Genomic DNA, 677 nt, shown 5'->3' on the forward strand with positions numbered 1-677 from the left:
GGGGGGGGGGGGGGCATGGCCCTCTAATGGAGCACATACTGATAACATTTCATAGAAGCAGGATGTTACAGGCTCTGCTTCCCTGCTTTACCCATGGCAGATTCAACTGTTAGGTCTGTGCCATGTCAGGGTTGAGAGCAGCCCTGTGTAGTTTAGACTACAGCTGTATGGGGTGGTTTGGACAAGGATGACCCTGCCTCACACAAAGGCCAAACTGGACGTGACCTTGGGAGATCACTTCCGGCCACACTGCTCTACGGTGGTACAATTCTCTGGCTGTCGCCTGCAGATCCGCGTGTGCAGGACTCCCTACCTCTCCTCCGCTGACTTCCATTGAGAACTTCTTGTAAGGGCCCAATGTGGCCCTAGCGGCGCAGGAAGGTTTTCCTTTGAAACCCCAACATCCCCTCCGCTCCCGGGGCCCAGGTGGCGCCGCACTCCCCTCTTACCCCAGTGAGAAGACGTTCCCCGCGGGGCCGGGCGTGGCCGTGGCCGGCGCCCCGAAGCTGAAGCCGGCGGTTGGCGCGGAGGTGGCTGGGGTGGGCAGGGAGAAGAGCCCCGCGGGCTGTGCGCCGGCCGGCGCCGGAGTCGGGATCCCAAAGCTGAAGCCAGTCCCGGGGCCGGGGGCCGAAAAGGAAAACCCGGCGGGGGCGGGAGCGGCGGGCGCAGCGGTGCTG

General features: G+C 63.5%; 1 protein-coding gene across 2 annotated transcripts in view; it reads right to left on the minus strand.

The window, feature by feature from the left end:
* The window catches only part of LOC109300519 (nuclear pore glycoprotein p62-like), a 34,870-nt gene that overhangs the window by 33,764 nt on the left and 429 nt on the right, over positions 1-677 (minus strand). The window contains exon 2 of one of the 2 annotated variants that reach the window (XM_019521185.1): positions 450-677. In XM_019521185.1, coding sequence (XP_019376730.1) covers positions 450-677 — 228 coding nt within the window. The remainder of the gene's footprint in view (positions 1-449) is intronic. The other variant, XM_019521184.1, reaches the window with a different exon arrangement.

The sequence above is a fragment of the Gavialis gangeticus genome, unplaced genomic scaffold (assembly GCF_001723915.1).
Source record: "Gavialis gangeticus isolate Ggan-Ray unplaced genomic scaffold, GavGan_comp1, whole genome shotgun sequence".
Classification (NCBI taxonomy): Eukaryota; Metazoa; Chordata; order Crocodylia; family Gavialidae; genus Gavialis; species Gavialis gangeticus.